The sequence below is a fragment of the Pocillopora verrucosa genome, chromosome 14, assembly GCF_036669915.1.
Source record: "Pocillopora verrucosa isolate sample1 chromosome 14, ASM3666991v2, whole genome shotgun sequence".
In the NCBI taxonomy this organism is placed as follows: domain Eukaryota; kingdom Metazoa; phylum Cnidaria; class Anthozoa; order Scleractinia; family Pocilloporidae; genus Pocillopora; species Pocillopora verrucosa.
In genome coordinates this window covers 21,317,300-21,333,637 of record NC_089325.1, presented here as the reverse complement: position 1 = coordinate 21,333,637, position 16,338 = coordinate 21,317,300, and the positions used below count along the sequence as shown (strand labels likewise).

The 16,338-nt window shown below is 39.8% G+C and overlaps 1 protein-coding gene across 1 annotated transcript; it reads left to right on the top strand.

The window, feature by feature from the left end:
• Nucleotides 1-6,648: 6,648 nt before the first annotated feature.
• LOC136278350 (bone morphogenetic protein 1-like) lies at nucleotides 6,649-14,681 on the top strand. Its single transcript, XM_066161923.1, has 7 exons — nucleotides 6,649-6,668; nucleotides 7,809-8,237; nucleotides 8,866-9,255; nucleotides 9,725-10,111; nucleotides 11,283-11,690; nucleotides 12,000-12,407; nucleotides 12,561-14,681. Exons 2-7 carry the CDS (start codon nucleotides 7,931-7,933, stop codon nucleotides 12,920-12,922), a joined length of 2,262 nt encoding a protein of 753 aa, XP_066018020.1. The 5' UTR covers nucleotides 6,649-6,668; nucleotides 7,809-7,930; the 3' UTR covers nucleotides 12,923-14,681.
• Nucleotides 14,682-16,338: the final 1,657 nt, after the last annotated feature.

The following is a 16,338-nucleotide window of genomic DNA, read 5'->3' as shown; positions in this document are numbered from 1 at the left end:
ATATGTTTCATCTAAAAAAAATCAATAAATTCCCGTAAGGCACCGTGAGGTTAACCCCAGATGAAAATAATGGGCATGGTTGTTTTTCTCCTTGGAGTTTAAATCACTAAAAACCCCTCCATTAATCATTTATATATTTTTTTTACTTCATAGAAGAATCAACCTCCAGAGTTCCTTTCAAAATAATCTGGGGATTAGTCGGTGCACTTACCTTAGCCATACTAGTTACGATTATTGTTATTTTTGTAAAGCAAATCAGACGGAAGAGAAAAGAGAATGTCAACAAGGTATATTAACAAATTATAGTTTTTTCTTTTCTCTCTTTACTGATTTTAAAGTGGTTACTTTTTGTTTTCATAAAATGACAACTGGCTTAAATGACGTTTTTGAAAGTTCTCCTTCGATTCTCTTATTAAATACAAATATGTCAACGTTTGGTCGAAACTGTCCGAGAGGGAACTGTTAAAAATTGCTTCAGATGTTTTAATGGAATGCGCCATTTAGAAAGCAAACTGGTGAGTAATACTTTTTTGTGTGTGTACTCTTCTCGGCCGACCTTGAAGTTTAACTGCTGTTAAGGGAATATTTCGTGCAAACGTGAGTTCGTAAAAATTTACGGTCTTTTCCTTTTGGTGCGACGGTGGCGTAAAGAACATTAAAAAGCACGTATGTATTTATTCATGAAAGCTTTACGCGTTGTGTTACGCAGTGTTTGGTTTCGCGAAGAATCGTTGACTTAATAAGTTATACGGAATAGTTTGGGAAACCGATAAAATAAACCAATAAAAATGAAATAAACCAAAATAAAATAAATTATATGGACAGGCGGGTTTACCTCACCAACCTGGGGTCCCTCACCTCCATGTCACCAACCTGGGGTCCCTCACCTCCATGTAAACAGGCCCTAAACAGGCCCCAAGGGCCTGTTTACATGGAGGTGGGGGACCCCAGGTAGGTGAGGTAACCCGCCCAGGTGGGGTAACCCGCCTGTCCATATAATTTATTTTATTTTGATCACGTTTATATGATAGGTGAGGTGACCCGCCTAAGCGGGTTGCCCGGTCTGCCAGGTAGGGTAACCCGGTCATTTTTATTGGTTTATTTTTATTGGTTTCCCAAACTATTCCGTATAACTTATAAAGTCAACGGTTCCTCGCGAGACCAAACACCGCGTAACACAACGCGTGACGCTTTCATGAATTAATACACGTGTCCGAGAATTAATCTTTCGTCCTTTTCGACAATTGAGCTTGGGACGCCTCTACTCAAACTCCTTAATTGCAAGCGCAACTACAACCTCAAGAAACCTCACCCCAGCACCCCGAGGTTGTAAGAGTGCATGTAAACGCGTTTTATTTTTCGACAACGGCTAGGCGGGTTACCTCACCTAACTGGGGTCCCCCGCCTCTATGTAAACAGGCCCTAAATTTCGCAGCTTGCTCGCTTCGCAGATTTAGCGGCTCTTTTGGGACATAAGTCGCTGATTCAAACAGTAAAATGCTCTCGTTTCAAAGAAAAAATATTTTCCTCAAAGCCTCTATGATATGGAGATCACACCCATTGAGATATTTCTGCGAGGAAAAGTTTGATTCAAACTACGCGTCGGTGACCGAGTCGGTAAACATTTTGGGAAGTCTACATTGTCTTTTGCTTTGTCACGGCAAGAACTGCGAGAATCATGTCTTCGCATCTCTACTGGGCATAATTCGCTTATTCAAACGGTAAAATGCTCTCTCTTCAAAGAAAAATTCCTCTAAATTTCATAATGCGCCGGACCACATGGAAAAGTGTTGTTTTTAATCACGCGCAAATCTGAAATGATTGTGAGATGTCTATATCATCTTCAGTCCGCTGTCCCGTGAAGTGTCACGGCAAGAACTAGAACATTATGCGTTAGTGGTTATAAGCCTAAATTCACAAAAAAAGAGAGCACAAACGAACGAGTATGTAGTGCAAATGTCGAACCTACTAAGATACTACGAAACAAACAAAAAGTAGCACACAATCAAGATCCATTGTTGAAATGACTCACTCACTCACTCACACTCACCCACTCGCGAACTCTTCACGACGACATACGTGGCTTCGTCTCTAACAGCAGCCACAACAAACAAACACGACGCCTAGAGGCGAATCCGTGGGATGCGTTGGCTACTGAGCGTAGCATTAGAAGGAATTGTGCAGTTACAGTAACTACCATGATTAGTCAGTTAGATCACCCGAAGAAATCACAGATTTTTTTTTGGGAACTGGACATACTGATCTCTTCGTGTTTCTCGTGGCTTGTTTCATTCCACCGAAGGGCAACGGCTGGGTAAAAAAAATTTCCATTTCCGCTGAAAACGACTTGTCTCCTTTGAGGACGTATAAAAAACTTAAACGAAAAAGAAGAAGGTTTTTAAAAACATTTAACGGTAAACTAGTAATTACCAAAGGTTAGGAAATGCGGGCGAGGACGATGTATTTTTGGCTATTTGGTTAATGAAAGATTTGGGGGCCCACAGGGAGAAAATATTTGTTTTGAGGGGTTGAAATTTTAGTCCATGAGGCCACCCCCCATGCTCCACTCGCTTTTCCCTCTGTTTTGACATTAACAATAGAGTGATTTTACTAAACCTGTGAAACAATTACCAACACAAGATCATTCCATGAGATACTAGTTCCATTGTTTTGTTTAGTTTTAGTAATATGCTGTAATCGTTGTTTCACGGTCTGGAGAAAATCACTGTAGGTTATAAAATATGCGTATTGATCCAGTCAAAATGATTGATGTAACGCAACAATTATTTATTTAATATCATAACATGCAAAACTTAGAGATGTTATTTGAATGAATAACAATAAAATAAAAAAAAATAAGGCACTTGTTGATGTGCATAGCTTAAAATGTTACTGTATGTAAGACTGAAGGACGAACAACGCTGTCGCTCCACGCTTCTACGGGATCAAAGAGAACAGTCTCAGACTATACGCTTGTCAGGTCAAGGACGAACAATACCGACGCTCCACGCTTGAAGTAAAGGACGAACAGATACGACTCTCACTCGACGCTTGAGGTCAAGGACTAAGGGCCTGTTTACATGGAAGTGGGGGACCCCAGGTAGGTGAGGTAACCCGCCTAGCCGTGGTCGAAAAATAAAACGCGTTTACATACAGTCTTACAAACCGGGGTGCTGGGGTGAGGTTTCTTGAGGTTGTTGTTACGCTTGCAATTAGGGAGTTTGAGCATGGGCGTCCCAAGCTCACTTCTCGAGAAAGACGAAAGATTAATTCTTCGACGCGTATGTATTTATCCATAACACCACATAACACAACGCGTGACGCTTTCAGGTTACGCGAGGACTATTGACTTAATACGTTATACGAAATAATTTGAAAGGAATCTGGTCGATTTACAACGCTAAATATTCAGAAATGTGAACATTACACTACTTGCGTGTCCGTTGTGGTTTCTGCCGATTTCTGCCATGAGACGGCTAGGAAATGTACAAAGTTTTAAAACATACGTGTTTCGCTTTTGAGCTTTTTGCCATGAACGCGACCCCGGGTAGGCGAGTTACCTCACCTTGAGACGTTTACATGGCAAATTGTCACCCCGGCTGATAGGGTTAGGCGGGTCACCCCACTTATCATGTAAACGTGATCAAGAAAAAATAAGAAATTACATGGACAGGCGGGTTACCTCACACCTACCTGAGGTCCCCACCTCCATATAAACAGGCCCTAACAGACGAACACCACTCTCGCTACTCGCTTGAGGCGGAATGCGGCCGGGAAATGGCATCAAACGCAAACGCGACACGAACGGTCGAATCCAGATTAACACGCTTGATTTGGATTGGTCGGTGCTGCTGCTATGCGTGAGCGGCTATTTTTTTGTGGTGGGGGGAAGGATATCTTCGCTCACCTCGCTCATCCCCCACGGGCTGGATTGAAGACTGTAAGGATTCGTGACAAAGAATCTGCACAGTTCGCTCGGAACCTCGTTCAAACCCCAAAGAACTTGTTTTCCCCCGTCGAGATGATGCGCCTCGTGGAAATATTAGGTAAATTTTTTTTTAATTTGTTCCCTGTTAAGACTTATATTGTTATTCCATCCTACATTGTGATAATTTTTAGCTAGAACTATTTCGTGACTGAGGTGTTAGAATTTGACTTTTCGCACGATTACAACTTACTTATCCACAGCTGGGTAAAATTTCCGCACAGCCCCATACTATTGTAAAACAAATCTGTTTTCCCCCGATGGCAATGTATTGTTTTTGTAATGTTTTCTCTATCCAAGAACTGAATGCATAATGTAGGATGGGGCTGTGCGGAAACTTTACCTCATTATTTTACTTGAGCTGCATTTTTAGATCTTCATCAGAAAGACTAGAAAATTTGAATTTTGACATCGAAGCCATCGTTCATCCGCATGTAACACGAGAAAAACAGAACAGCACCATTTTAGTACACAGATTAGGCGGGTATCCGGTCGTTCCGCCCGAGAGTTAAACCGCCCGAGACCTTTCGGCCCAAACTTCGAAGTCATTGTGCCCGATGCATATGTCGTCTTATCTATGAGTTGTGTAGAGTTCTTTAAAATGGTATCTTAAATAAAACTAGTGTGTTATGAGTTTTTGTAACGAAATACAACATAAATGGTTTAATATTTTTTTCTGAGTTGTATACTGACTCGGCGGTAAAATTCGTCTCGGCTACGTTCCGTTCACTGTTTGCATGACTGCCATAAAAAGCATTACTTAAACAAATTTGGTATCCCATTTTCAAGCCCGTAGAATCATTTCGTTTCCGTGGTAGTAGCATTTTCAGTGAAATATCTTACAAAACCAGACATTTTATTCAACTGACACCACAACTGACTTTTTTCCTCAAAAATTTGGCCTCGATGTGTCTATTACGTAACAATGATTATTCAACTGACATCACAACTGACTTTTTTCCTCAAAACTTTGGCCTCGATGTGTCTATTACGTAACAATGATTTCGCTTTTGATCGCTGACGTTCCGAAAAAGTTAGATATTTCAGCGGTTGAATGAGCAGTTGTTTTGTAATACGGTCAACAAATATCTACAAACATTTACTAAAAGAAATTTTAAAAATGGAATAACAGCTTAATCTTTGTATTTAATGCATTGTTTTTCGTCGGGCAGATCGAAGTCCATTCTCGGGCGGATCGACTTCGGGCGGATTGTCTCTTGGTAGTACTTTTTCAGTTCATTTTCCTATACTACTTTCACCTGATTGATTAATTATTCCTAAGTTGCTATTTATTAATTTGCAGAATGTCAGTGTTTTTTTTATCATAAGACAGCCGACTCTTCAATGGCACCTGTTGTAATACGTTACATATCAATCTTTCTTAGCACAGCGTTTTGGAAATCATTTACCAATGTCGCTTGAGACTGTTCCCAAATCTCATTCTTGACAGCTCTACTATGAATTACTATAACTATGTGATTTCCTACTAAAGTCAAACCTGTATTAGCAGTCATCCCCAGGGTATGGCTGGTGATCACTTCATGCAGGTTGACCATTTAATACAGGTTCTACAGAATAAGGGTATGGTAAAAAAATGCCATTTTATGCCACATGTGAACATTTGATGTACGAAATTCACCCACAAATACTACTGGTGTTGATTTCTGGGGATAAAACATGGACAAAATATACTTGAAAACTTGTTTTTAGTTTCATTTGAGTGGTTCTGGTTTTAGAGTTAAGGGTGGTTATATGACTGCTTAATAGAGGTAATGTTTAACCCTTCAACTCCAAAGATATCATTAGTAATTCTCCTTATTGTCTGCCATACAATTCTTATGATGTCAATTCGGAAAATCTGATATTGGATCAACTACTAATGCCCTAATTCATATTTTACTTCATTCTTATCACTTCTTATATGCTTGATATTGTATAGATATTGTAAGGAGAAATTCTCTGAGTCACTCATGGGAGGTAAAGGGTTTTAGAGGTGAAAATTAAGGTCTTTGGAGAAAAAGAATTTTGGGACTTTAACTATTGACCACTTAATACAGGGTGACTGCTTAATACAGTGCTGCTTTATTCCAGTTTGACTGTATGTGTAGTATTTACATGTATACCACTATCTAGTTGATAACCTGTCTAGTTGATAACCCCAGTATATGACCAACTCCATTTTAAACCTTACTTTTGTGCATAAACAAAAATAATCAAGTTATTTCCTTTTTTGCAAATAAATTTTATTGACCATCCCATTGATCATGACTCAAACTTTGTTGGGAACAAGATAGAAGTGCCTTGGCAAACAAGAGCTGTATGAATCACGTGTCTGATTGTTTGTTGGTTTTTTTTCTGAAAGTATTGAGAGTTGGAGTGTTTAGCTATGCCCTTGTGTCCATGCTTCTCAGTCCAACTCTGTAAATCAACATGAGGTCTTTCTTGTAAAATAGATTTTAAAAAAAACACTCACGTCTGGTAAATGGGTACAAACCAAACAAAAAGGTTGATTGCAATTTAATATGTTCAATACAGTGTTTGTTCTATCGTCTGGTATTCAATCTAATTGCAGAGTTGTTCTCTAGTTGCTGCTGATTTAAAATTCATTTCTATTTCATACCTATTCAGGTCGGTTTTTTGTTATCATGAGGCAGCATTGAGACTACATTTGCACAAAATACTAGTAGTAGTGACGATTAATTAAATGCATTTGGTTGTTCAGCCTTCTAATAGAGGTGTGATTAATAGTGGAACTCTGGTTTCGCACAAAAGGATAATATCAGTCAGTGATTAAAGGGGGTAAGTCTCTAAAGAAACTGTGGGATGGGTCGGGGGGGAGAGTATAACATGGTATCATCTGAGCTCATAACATAAATTGGCCACTGTAAAGAGTTTAAAAGCTGACATTTTGAGTGTTACCCGTTCCTCAAAGGGAAGAGCTAATGCCCTGATGGAGGGCTCATGCTCGAAAACATCAGTTTTGTGACTCTTTATGGGGCCAAATTATGTTATCTACCCCATTGATTATAATTACTACCCTACATATCAGTCAGTGCCTGAGTATCTTCATAATTAAAACCAGAGAATAAATGATAAGAACAATAATGAATAAAATTAAATATAAGAGAGAGTTTAATTCAAGTTTTGTTTATAGCTCACTGGTTCTGTAAAGGTGCCCTCTTCTTTACATTCTAACCTCTAATTAGATGTAGAAAGAATTAGATAAAACAGATATCTGCTAGTCTTTCTAAAGCATAGGTGAGAAGCTCTAGACCTATTTCAATGACCAGCATCTGGTCTGCTGTGGCCTGAGTTTGTGTAGGTTTGTTAGTGCTATTTTGTGACTTCTTTGGTTATGCAGAAGACAGTAGGTATTTTTGTGTTTATTTGTCATGGGTTGCCCGTACTTTAATTTCCACCATGACAGTATGGTCATATTTACTGTTGTGTCTGTCAAATGAAAAATTATTATGATAAAGTTTTTGTACTGCATGTCCTGTTGGGTTTTTTAGTTTTTCAGTTTTTGCCCCCAAGCTTCTTATAGTCATTTTGTGGTATGGATTGCATGAATTGCATTGAATTTCAAAAGTATTGGACATCAGTGTATGTTTGAAGGGGAGAGGAAGAAACTGATATTGCTAATTTTTTCCTCAAGGGAAGATATAGACTCTTGTTGCTATGCAAATGTATTGTATGGGTCCCATATGCCTGAGTTGAAAAGACCCAATGAATACCTAAAATCTCAAGTGGATCTAATTTAAAAGGATAAAACACATTGTAATGATTAAGTTGTTTACAGGAAATATGTATGGTCTCTTCACAGCTGCAAGTCCTAACAACAGATGTTTGCCAGGAAACACTAACAACAACAACCTCAACCTAAGTGGCCTTAATGGAACGTTTGAGAGTCCAAGAGATCCTTATCACTCCCAATATTATCCGGGAATGAGCTGTGACTGGCTCATTACAGTACCAGAAGGGAACATTGTAAAACTCAGCTTCGAGCTATTCGATATGGAGTCTGTGGGTGCAGGTTTTCCTTTATGGCATTGCTATGGTGATTATGTAGAGGTACTTGAAGGGAACAGAAGTGACAGTAAGGCCAAAGGAAAGTTGTGTGGTGAGTCAAATCCAGGGATAATCCGCTCGAGAAGTCGGTACATGCTGGTGCGATTCAGATCAGATTCCTCCCATTCCTCGTATCGATATCACAAAGGATTTAAGGCTGATTTCACAGCAGAGAATAAACTAAGTAAGTCAATAAGTGTGCAACTATGGAAATTAAGCCATTGTGGATGAAGGAGGCCAGTTTTTTTGCTTTTGTTTAGTCAACATAAGATATCTCCTCTCTTGAGTCAAGAATTTTTCTTCAAAGCACCTTATTTTTTTCTTAAACGAGGTATATTTCTTGAGGGAAAATTCCTTGCATTTGCCCTATTTTCATGTTGATGGTAGGGTGGTTTTCTTCTCTCTCTAGAGAGATTTCACCACCTTAGCAGAAGTCATCATCAGAGCCAGGAAAAGTATCGTTGTCTGTTGAGTTTCATGAGTCTGGTTCTTGTGAACTGATTGGTCAATTTTGCCGTGATCTTATTGGTTGTAAGACTCAAATGGCGTTAGGTTGATGTGATTGGTCAGCTTGTGCTGTCGGTAATATTTGGTCGTTCTATTGATTTTATTTGTTATGTAGTCGTTGACATTTGGCGTGGGATTCTGTTCCAAAGGAGTGAACCAGCTTTCCAGAGACTTTCATTAATAGCCGGGGTTACAGCATGGCACTCTGAAACATTAGTCAGTATTACGAACAATGGTCCTTCTCGGGACTTCTCTCACATTGTTACTCTTGGGTGCAAACCATTCGTTGTATTTGTACTTTTTAGTTTGTCCTTACTACGGTGAAGCACTTGCTGCTTCTATATCAGATAAGAAGACACTGACGAGTCCAGGCTATCCTCTCTTGCCTCCTGCCAGTTTGTTGCCATGGAGGTGCAGATGGATACTCAAAGTACCGGATGACCTTTCCACTGGTGGAGCATATGTATTGAAAGTTACTTTTAATCACTTCAATCTTCAAAAAAATTCTGATAGACTCACTTTTTATGATGGTGTCAATTCAGCATCAACGCGTCTTGGAGAATCATATTCCGGAACGGTCCATCCTGATGTGATTTATTCCACAGGCCGCCACATGTTTGTTGATTTTTCTGTGGAAGAAAAATGGTTTTTGGAAGCAGGCAATTTTAGTTTAAACTTTTCAGCCGTGGTCAGAGGTAACGTTATTTGGGCATTCTTGGGTTTACTCTGAAACTCAGTTGGCCTAAGAGGCCTAGGGAGGGGGGAGGGGGTGAGGAGATGGGATCGTTTAAGTTCTTGCGTAAGTTTGCGGAGTTTGTCTTTCCGTGGTTTGACTATTGAAGCCTTACAGGTGTTGAAAGTGTATTGTAAGGCTTAGGGGAAAGTCTGATGGCATTATTCACAACACCATGATTAGTGAAAAGAGTCACTTTCTTATGTCTCACATATTTTGGTGAAGAAGAGAAACGTATTATAGAAGCACTCAGCTCTTTATCAATTTTTTTTCCCGGCGGGGTGGGGGGGGAGGGGGGGAAGGGAGCAGCAAAGACCTAAAAATTAATTATACCGGAATAAGGATGTGTGAGGTTGGTAAATATCGACAAGGATTGCGAATGAATGTCTGATATCGAGCTTCAACGTTCTTATTGATGCATTCAATTGCAGAGGAAGCCTTTGGAGCATGCCAATTGTTAGAAGGGAATACCGAGCGTAGTAGCCTCACTGGTTCCTCTGGTACCCTCTTCTCCCCATTCTATCCTACTCCTTATTCGAAAAATGTCATTTGTATTTGGGTGATTTCCGTTCCTGCTAACAAAAGAGTGAAGCTAACATTTGATAAATTTGATCTTGCTCCCGGGGAGGACAACGTGCGAATACTTGATGGGCGAGAGTCGTCGAGTGAAGAGGTAGCTGTTTACCACGGATACAACTTATTTAGTAGTGAGTCAGCGGTGTACTCGACTGGGGGGTACATGTGGATAAAGTTTCAATCCACTCTGGACTCTTGGTATCATACTGGATTTAAAGCACATTTTGAGGCTGTGGAACCGCGTAAGTACATTATGATTTTATTTATCAACAGACCAATGATTTTTAAGGCGTAAAGCTTGTTCGTTAGCTTGTTCAATGTTTTTAATTTGTCGTGAAAAAGTAGGAGCAAATTGGGATTTATCGCTGATCCTCGCTTGCTTGGTGCTTAGTTGCGCCTTCCACATCAACTGTGGGGTTAAAAAGGTAATTTCAGAGCTAGTTATTATTGGAAAATGAAAGGGGAAAAGGCTTGAAGTACCACTGATTATGACATCTCCAAGCCTTTTTGTTCCTAAAGACACTTTTGCTCAAATTGCAAATTAGGACGGTAAGGTGTTATGGATAGTGACTAAAAAAAATAAGTTTCTAGAAATTTCTAGAATGCCTAGTCACGCTGACATGCATACACGAACTTTCTCCTGTCAGACTATGGAATTTTCGAGAACAATATATTAGGTTATGAAGTTAAGATGTTAGACTTCTAAAACAGTTGTTTTGTAAGCTTTGGAAATGTCCTAGAATACTTTGTAAATGTATCTAAGGACTCAGTCGTTTAATATGAGAAGTTGTTCTTGTTGGGAGTGCCCGACTGTCTGGAAAGCTATACCGAGAGAGATAGAGGGAGAGAGAGATACTGAGGAAGATTGTTTATTTAAAGAAGATTTGGAGGCAGCCGTGAGTGTGTGTCAGTGGTAAACTAAGATATAGTCCATAATGGGCTCACGTAAGTGTTTTAGAAGATAACTATTGTAATACCCACAGGTGTCCCTACTTGGTAAGATCCATTACACGTTGTTTAATAAAGTAGCTGAGTTTGTAGGAGTATAGAATCTTTCTTTCGGTTAAATTATACCCTAGGAAAAAAAAACATTTAAGCTTGGTCGTCTCGAAGTTTTCCTGTGTAACTGAATTAAGTCCATGGCCCTGGACCAGGACTGTTTCCAGAGTATCTTTGTATTCCTCTTTTCACTTTGAATTTATCAAATATGTGGTGAATAACTTGAATCACTGACGACGCTGTACCACTTCATCAAAAAATGATACTTCGTTATCACCTTTGGTATTGCCAGTCGGGCCGTAGTATTCATATCAGTATTTTAAAGCTCAAAAGGGTTTAAACTCTGTAGAGGACCAGCCAAACACTTCCCTGAAAAATGGTAGGTTAATTTGTGTGATGCATCTTTCTTCCCAGCCGGAAGTTCCGAGGAAAGATGTTTTCCGGGCAACATTTACAACAACAACCTGAAATTATCTGGTTACAGTGGAACTCTTCAAAGCCCAGGGGGAGGGGAAGGGTATCTCTCTCACTCCAGCTGTAATTGGTTCATAGCTGTACCAGAAGGGTGCTTTGTGAAACTCAGCTTCGACACTTTTCAAATGGTTCAAGATAGCATCTCAGGAGGATGTGATGCAGATTATGTAGAAGTTGTCGATGGGAAGAACATCGATGGTGAGAGCGAAGGAAAAATGTGCGGTTCCGGTACTCCCGATGACATCTCCCCTACTGGTCGTTACATGATGGTTCTTTTCAGGTCTGGTCCAATCAGATCATCTTTCAGGGGATTCAAAGCAACATTTACAGCGCTTCATGAACCAACAAGTAAGTGAAAGGTAGAGTGGTCGATAACTGACACAATTTCAACTGGTTTTGAACTTGTGATGATCCACACGTAAGGCATTCACAACTTGTTAAAGTATGTTCTAAGAATGGTATCTCATTATGCCAAGCATGGCTTTCCGATGTCTTTTAGCCGCCATCTTGCCATAAACAGTTACCTTTTTTCACGTCAGATTTTGATAGGCTCGGTGGAACAGCCCCACCTGAATCTCTCCGAAGCCAATTCCCCTTCCCCTTCCCCCGTGGGATCACTTCAAGGAATTTACTTAAGATTGTTTTCTAACTCCGTAGCGAAAACTAAAGCTGTAAATTCCAGCGAGTTATGTTACCCGGATAACGTCCACAACTTTGATTTGAGGTTGACCGGATCAGAAGGGGTTTTAGAGAGTCCGTTGACCTACTACCCACCGGGTTTACTTTGTGAATGGCTCATTACTGTACCCGAGGGACAAAGCGTTGAACTCATCTTCGAGAGATTTCAGTTGGATCCTGGTTGCAGAGATCATGTGGAAGTTGGAGATGGAATGCCATTGCCTGGCACATCTTTGGGAAAATACTGTGGAACTAAAATTCCCGAAAACGTTCGTTCAAGTCACCGTAATCGTTATATGTGGGTTGAGTTCTACTCTGCCACGGATTATGCGGGTAGAAAACCACACAGAGGATTCAAAGCCACCTTCAAGGCCGTATCAAGTTCAGGTTGTCTACCTTTGTTTTAAAAATTAGAGGTTGAATCTGTTGTAGCACGTCTCATGCACCGTCAACACGACTATTTTTTCAACGCCACGTGGAAGCGACCCTAGCTTCAGATTACTCTGCTTGTTTGACTTTTGTTTCTCTTTTTCTCTTTAGAGTCTCCTACTTGGATGACACCCATTATTGTAACTGTCACAGTGTTTGTTGTACTGATATTCCTTTCCGTTTGCTTGGCTAAACTAATTAAAAGGCGAAACAGAGAGGCAGCGGAGAGGTTTCCAGTGGCTATAGTATCACGCCGTACTCCATCTGAACCTGTTGACACCACAACCCCTCAAGTAAGTCACGCTCCAGTTTCAACAAACGCAGGTATACCACCCCCAGATTACCCATACCCGTTAGAATCGCCACCACCCTACCCGGGTAAGGAACAGATTCCACAGTTTCCACCTCCAGGACAGTCATATCCATGGCAACAAAGTACACCGGCTGAAGAATCCGTTACCCATGAGAATTAGTGACGTTCCTTTGACGATTTTAATCCTGTTTTGCGCTCGCCAGATATGTTGAAGCTCTAAAGTAAGATTAAGATTAAGCGTCAGCTGGGCAGAGAGACTTACTGGGCTCAGCTGTATAAAGGGCGGATAAAACTATCCAACGGATAAATCGCCATCCAGCAGATAAGTGAAAGCAAAACGTATGGCCTCATCCACCGGATCGAGATTTATCCTGCAGATAACGTTATCCGACCTTCGAACGTCCGGGGTCAGCTCTATTTGGTCTATTTCTCTTTCTCGTGCTTGCATTTACTTCCTTTCGGTTCTCACCCACTTTTCCTGTGCTAATGCTTAAGGAAAAGTAAAAACAAGCACGCTATACATGTCATATCGGATCATTATCATTATCTACCTGTAATCGGTGTTTTCATACACCCGATGGGGCAATCGGCAAAGACTGCTATCTCAGCCGTTGTCTGTCCCTTCGATTTCGCTGACAGTCCTGATCGGCGAATTAAAATCTCCAGTGGAGACAATGGAGTTGGTTTGTCAAGCTATATCATCTGATTACAAAAGTAGTTTTAGGGATTTTGGTTATTATGAATTATAGCGTAAAAAATGCAAAACTTACCAAACGGATAAAGAGAAAATAGATTATGGTTGAAGTAAAATAGCAACGACACTGACAGTTTATTTTAATTAAAGCAATCATATCAGGGATTTGATTAACTCAAACCTGAATTAAGTAACAAGTTAGAATTATTATCTCCACAGTTTTGCTTATTTTTCAATGACCCTCTTTGATTTGTCCCTCAACGGATTATTTCAACAGCTGCACATACGCTACACAAGGGTGGCCATATGAAAAAGGCCTAAATAAACACTTAAATAAACACTTAAAGTGTGACAGAGGGTTCTTACGGAAAACAAAGAGATTGTCACATTAGGCCATTCTTGTTGACTTAACTTGATTCAGTTGTGCTTTGACAACAGTTGTTGCTTACATAATAGTATTAGTTTCAATCTGCTATAGAAGTAAAGAGAAACACAAGGGGCCGGTTATTTACACAAGGTCTGACCCAAACCGCTGTTTTACGCAATCAGAGGGCCTTTCGTAATCTTTGTGGGAGGGTTGTTTTTATTAAAAAAATACCCGTTATTGCTAGCTTTCGGCCCTCTTGACACTGTTCACAAACCGATTGTTCAGATAAAAGATTCGGCATAATTCAAGATAGTTTAGAACGCGGTTTTGTTAAACCTCGGCTAAACTTTGTTGAAACTGAATAACCGGCCCGAAGAGTTGTAATCACCAGCTTCCTTCACTGTATCCGATGCAAATATTCGGGTATAGCGAGTTCCTTAGTTGAAAAAGACATATTCTTAAACATGATAAAAACTAGCGATGAAAAGGAAAGACGTTTCGACCTCTTCGATTTCCTTTATCAGGGTCTATTAAAATATGACAAGTTATGTTTACGAACAATTGTCGTGTAAATATAATGCTATTAAAAACAGATGAGAATGCAAGAGGCATTACGGTTTGTTAAAATTGTATAATTACAACTAATCAAAATATTTATAAGGTACAAGAATAGTGAAATATAATTTTGCGGTGCTTGAGCTACACTGTTTGCTTAGCGGTGGTTAAAAAGCATGGCTAAACTGCTGAATACCCTGCCACTCATTTACATATCATTGAATAAGAATAGCATCCATTGTGTTATGCCTCGTTCTTGAAGCCTCGCGACACATGTAAATGAGGTGGACCAAAGTGGCAGGGTATTTTGCAGTTACTCCAAAAGCATTTCAAAAATAAGACAGACAAGGTTGTTCTCAAACTTCGCTTGATGTTCCCCGGCTCCATGCCATGTCGTTTTCTGAGCTGGTCTCCAATCACCGACCCTTTGTGTTCCTGAATAATTTGGCATGAGTATTTGACAAAGCCAGCATCATATGCATCACACAGGTCATATCAACCTGTTGCTGACTCACAAGGGGTGGCAGCGGAAAATTTTCCTTAAACTGGAAAAGTACGCAAATGAGTGAAACTTTGAATGCACGGTTGGGCATTGTTTTCAACAGCGCCCGTAAAAAATATATACGATAAGCTAATAACGGTACGGTGCCCGTCGGCAACTGTTTCTGAATATTTCCAGACCTTTTCTCAGTTGCGCTACCCGGAAAAACTTGTGCAATCTACCATTCATCATTTTATTGATATAATGATATCAGATGCATCTCGTGCTCAAGCGACTGAGAAGTAAGAAGTTCCCAGAATCGTGTTTTCCCTACAAGGAACATTGAGAAGTCGGCAAACTCGGAAAGAAGACGACTTGTAAATCTCAATTGCAAGATGAACACAGAAATCAGCCCGGTTAAGACAAGTCGAAACTGAGATAAAGAACGAGATCAGATTGAAGGAAGAGGAACCGCTCTTTGTGTGTCAGCAATCTGTTGTTTATTTTTCTTTTTTCATGCGTGATCTGTATGATGCACTTTATTTTCGGATACACATGACAGTACTTAAATCAACGCATTGAGGATCACAAACGGGATCGGCGATCGGAGACCATCTCATAAAGGAGCATGACATGGAACCGGACGACTGACATCTCACGGAGTTTGAACATCCTAGGAAATTGCCAAAACAAACTTGAGTGTCTTATTTTTGATATGCTTTTTACCAAAGAACTGAAACTACTGCTAAACAAACAATGTAACTCAATCCGTGCGAAGTTATCATTTTAGACTATTCTTTAAACTTTAAGAGCCGGTTACTGAATGACACTAGTTCTAAGCCAAACGGCGGTTTTACGTGACAAGTGGGCCTTAAATATTCTCTAGAAGAGAGTTGTTTTTATTAAATAATGTTGAATAATAATTTAGCTTTCGACCCTCACCTAAAAGAATCAGCCAAATTAAAGATAGGTTAGATTGCAGTTTTGTCAAACAACGGCCAAACTTTGTTTAAATAACCGGCCCAAAGATTTCAATCGTTTGCAATTAATATACGATTTGACACATAGTTATGTTTGTTACGCTCTTATTCGTTTTGAAACTATTTGATTTTTCTGCTAATTTTTTATAATTTTGCATTTTACTTTGAATTTTCTTAGGTTTGACGAAAGAGAAGGGGAATGGCATCTTTGTTGTAATTGAAAAAATGAAATGTGCAAAATATAGCTTCAATCTAACCTATAATCAAGAAAGTGCCAAACTCTCTCTTTTAAATACATTCACTTCCCTTTTGTGTTCGTTTTATGCGTTTGTTTGTTTGTTTGTTTGGGTTTTTTTTTTGCAATCTTTAAAGATCATGCGCCCATACCCAGTTTGTTTTTCCAGCTCGAGGAAACATCCCTGGGCATCCATCTATTTTTGAATTCTTGTTTACCCATTTCATACCGCGTTAGCATATGGTCACATGATGAATGAGTTAC